Source organism: Zingiber officinale, chromosome 1A (assembly GCF_018446385.1).
Source record: "Zingiber officinale cultivar Zhangliang chromosome 1A, Zo_v1.1, whole genome shotgun sequence".
Taxonomy (NCBI): Eukaryota; Viridiplantae; Streptophyta; class Magnoliopsida; order Zingiberales; family Zingiberaceae; genus Zingiber; species Zingiber officinale.
In genome coordinates, this window is record NC_055987.1 from 112,774,490 (window position 1) to 112,777,318 (window position 2,829).

At 39.3% G+C, this 2,829-nt stretch overlaps 1 protein-coding gene across 1 annotated transcript; it reads left to right on the plus strand.

The window, feature by feature from the left end:
* Positions 1–639: 639 nt before the first annotated feature.
* Positions 640–2,065, plus strand: LOC122001719 (expansin-B15-like). The gene is made up of 3 exons (XM_042556612.1): positions 640–775; positions 870–1,176; positions 1,741–2,065. Exons 1-3 carry the CDS (start codon positions 640–642, stop codon positions 2,063–2,065), a joined length of 768 nt encoding a protein of 255 aa, XP_042412546.1.
* Positions 2,066–2,829: the final 764 nt, after the last annotated feature.

The following is a 2,829-nucleotide window of genomic DNA, read 5'->3' on the forward strand; positions in this document are numbered from 1 at the left end:
TAAGACAGTTGCATCATAATTTCATCAGGGAATCTGATGAGGTGAAACGGCTTTTTGATAAATAATCAAAAAGATGCACCCCTTGATAATTTCAATAAGAAAGGACGATCCTTTTAATTATTGCCCTTTTAAATTTCAATTGTATGCAAAGTTTTAATTTGGGTTGTAATATATCTTTACTAAAACTATAACTTACTTTAGGTATATAATTTCTATTATATTGTTTTAATCAGGAACAAATTTCTCTTTACACCAAAACAATATTTATTTCTTTTTATTTATCATTCCAATTAGCCTTAATCTAATGATTTGTAATTTTGGTAATTATGAATTAAAATGTGCCCAAAATAAGGATAAATTACACCCCAAATTTAAAACTTTGCATACAATTGAAATTCTCTGTGATTATGTGCCGTATTTTGCCATTTATCTACCAAATTAATTAATTCTCAAAGTGTATGGAAATCTTAATTATTTCATGCATACGAGTACATTATTGACTTGTCACGTAAATACCACAAAATCCTAATAAATCAATTTCATATTACTCTATATATAGCACAATATATAATTAGCACGTAGCCTAATCATCGATTAACTACGTTAATGCCTCCCTTTCAACACGATAAGGCTAGAGCGATGGCCATTTTGAAGAAGCAGATTGTGGTGCTGCCACTGCTCGCTTTCCTCCTCTTGAACGCGTCTTCCCCGGCGGCGGCGTTGTCTCCGGCCGGAGCCACCTGGTACGGCGCCCCCGACGGCCCGGGAAGCACTGGTAATTATATATTTAATATCGATCGATCTGTACGTACGTACTTTATGTTATTGTAGAAATACGGTTTATGGAGATGGAATATCGTTCTGATCAGGCGGCGCGTGTGCATACGCTGACGGCGTCGTTAAAGCTCCGCTGTCGTCCATGATAACGGCCGGCGGCCCTTCGCTGTTCAAGGGCGGCAGAGGGTGCGGCGCGTGCTACCAAGTCCTGTGCAACTCCAACGCCGCCTGCTCCGGCATGGCGGTGACGGTCGTGGTCACGGACCAGTGCCCTGGCGGGATTTGCGTAACTGACCCCGTCCATTTCGACCTCAGCGGCGCCGCCTTCGGGGCCATGGCGAAACCCGGCCAAGCTGACCTGCTGCGGAATGCCGGAAGACTGGCAGTCGAATACACAAGGTTAATTAATTAATTAAAATATTTTCTTAATCAATAGAAAATTAATTATTTGAGTGGATTTATCAAATTGGCCAATTTTTTAAACATCATATTTCTTTTGTCAAAAATATTATATTATAATATAGTTAATATAACATTAAAATAAGTTATTTTTAATTTCAATTTATCAAAAATATTATATATAGGATAGATTATATTAATTTAATGAAAATCATTTTACTATATATAATATCATTAAAATTAAATAATTTTGATAGTAAAAAGAAATTTAAGGAGAACCGTGTTAACTTCATTGTATAAAGTTGTGAGGGAATAATGCCTCGATCATTAACTAACGACTAAATTTATATTCCGTCGCTAACTAGTAGTATTGATTTATTATTTTGACTCTACTTGACAATTGATATTTATTTTAACGGTTAATTGATGACAGAAATTATTATTTTAGTAGTGCCTAGTTACAAAAATATAATCTCCTATGGTTTAGGATAAAGCTATATATAATAAATCTAATATCATCTAAATCTTTCGTCTATTAATTTGTGTTGGCTGTTATGTATGCAGAGTACCGTGCAATTACCAGGGCTTCAACGTGGCCTTTAGGGTGGATGCCGGGTCGAACGTCGACTACCTCGCCGTCGTCATCGAGAATGTGAACGGGGATGGTGAACTCGCGGCGGTGGAGCTGATGGAGGGATCATCGGGGACGTGGACGGCGATGCAGCCGTCTTGGGGAGCGCAGTGGAAGTTGAATGCCGGGCGGGCGTTACAGCCACCGTTCTCTTTCCGGCTGACGTCTGGGGAGTCGAAGAAGATTCTTGTCGCCCAAAACATCATTCCCGTCGGTTGGATGCCGGGGAGCACTTATACTTCCATGGTCAACTACTAGCTAGGGATTTGATTCGGTTGCAAGGTTTTTAATTATTGAAAAAATAAGAGTGCGCAAGAAAATTGAAAATTAATTACAAATTGAATATTTGTGATTCAGGGTTCCTTCTCTGTAAGTCCAGTTGATCTTTGCTTTGCTGCAACAAATTTGCAAAAACTATCAAATCTATAAAATTAATTCCTTTATCTGTTTATTGATTTATAAAATTACAATATCAACAGTGTTCCATGTCCCAAAAATCATTAGATAGAATACATTTTTAATATCCAGTAAACATGGATTTACACTCTGGTCGTAATATCCTTTTGGAGGTAAACATCTTCTATTTCACATGTAGTCTGATATGATGAATAATGGGGCCCCGATCCTTGAGTTTGGTTGATGCGACCTTCAAAGTCAAGGAGTGGCCAACACTTTGGGCTAGCAAGGTGACATGTCTCAGCCGAGTGGTCTAGCCGATCGAATCTCTAGTCTGATAGGATCCCAAATCTCACAGGATTGACGAAACTTCGAGTTATTTTAGTGTCATTCAGAGTCGAGTCCTCTTGGTCACTCAAAACTAACACAGAAATGTGTCTCGACCGAGTGGTCTAGTCGATTGGACCTACAGTCTGATCATACATGCTAGGCACATAGTCTGATCAAGCTCTTTGGGCGAGTGGAGAGGCCGAGTCCTCGAGGGGGTCATCATTCTTTAGCGACCTGACCCTATTCGCGTGCGAGGTTCGATCCAACGACAATGGCTACTCAGTCGACCCACCAGC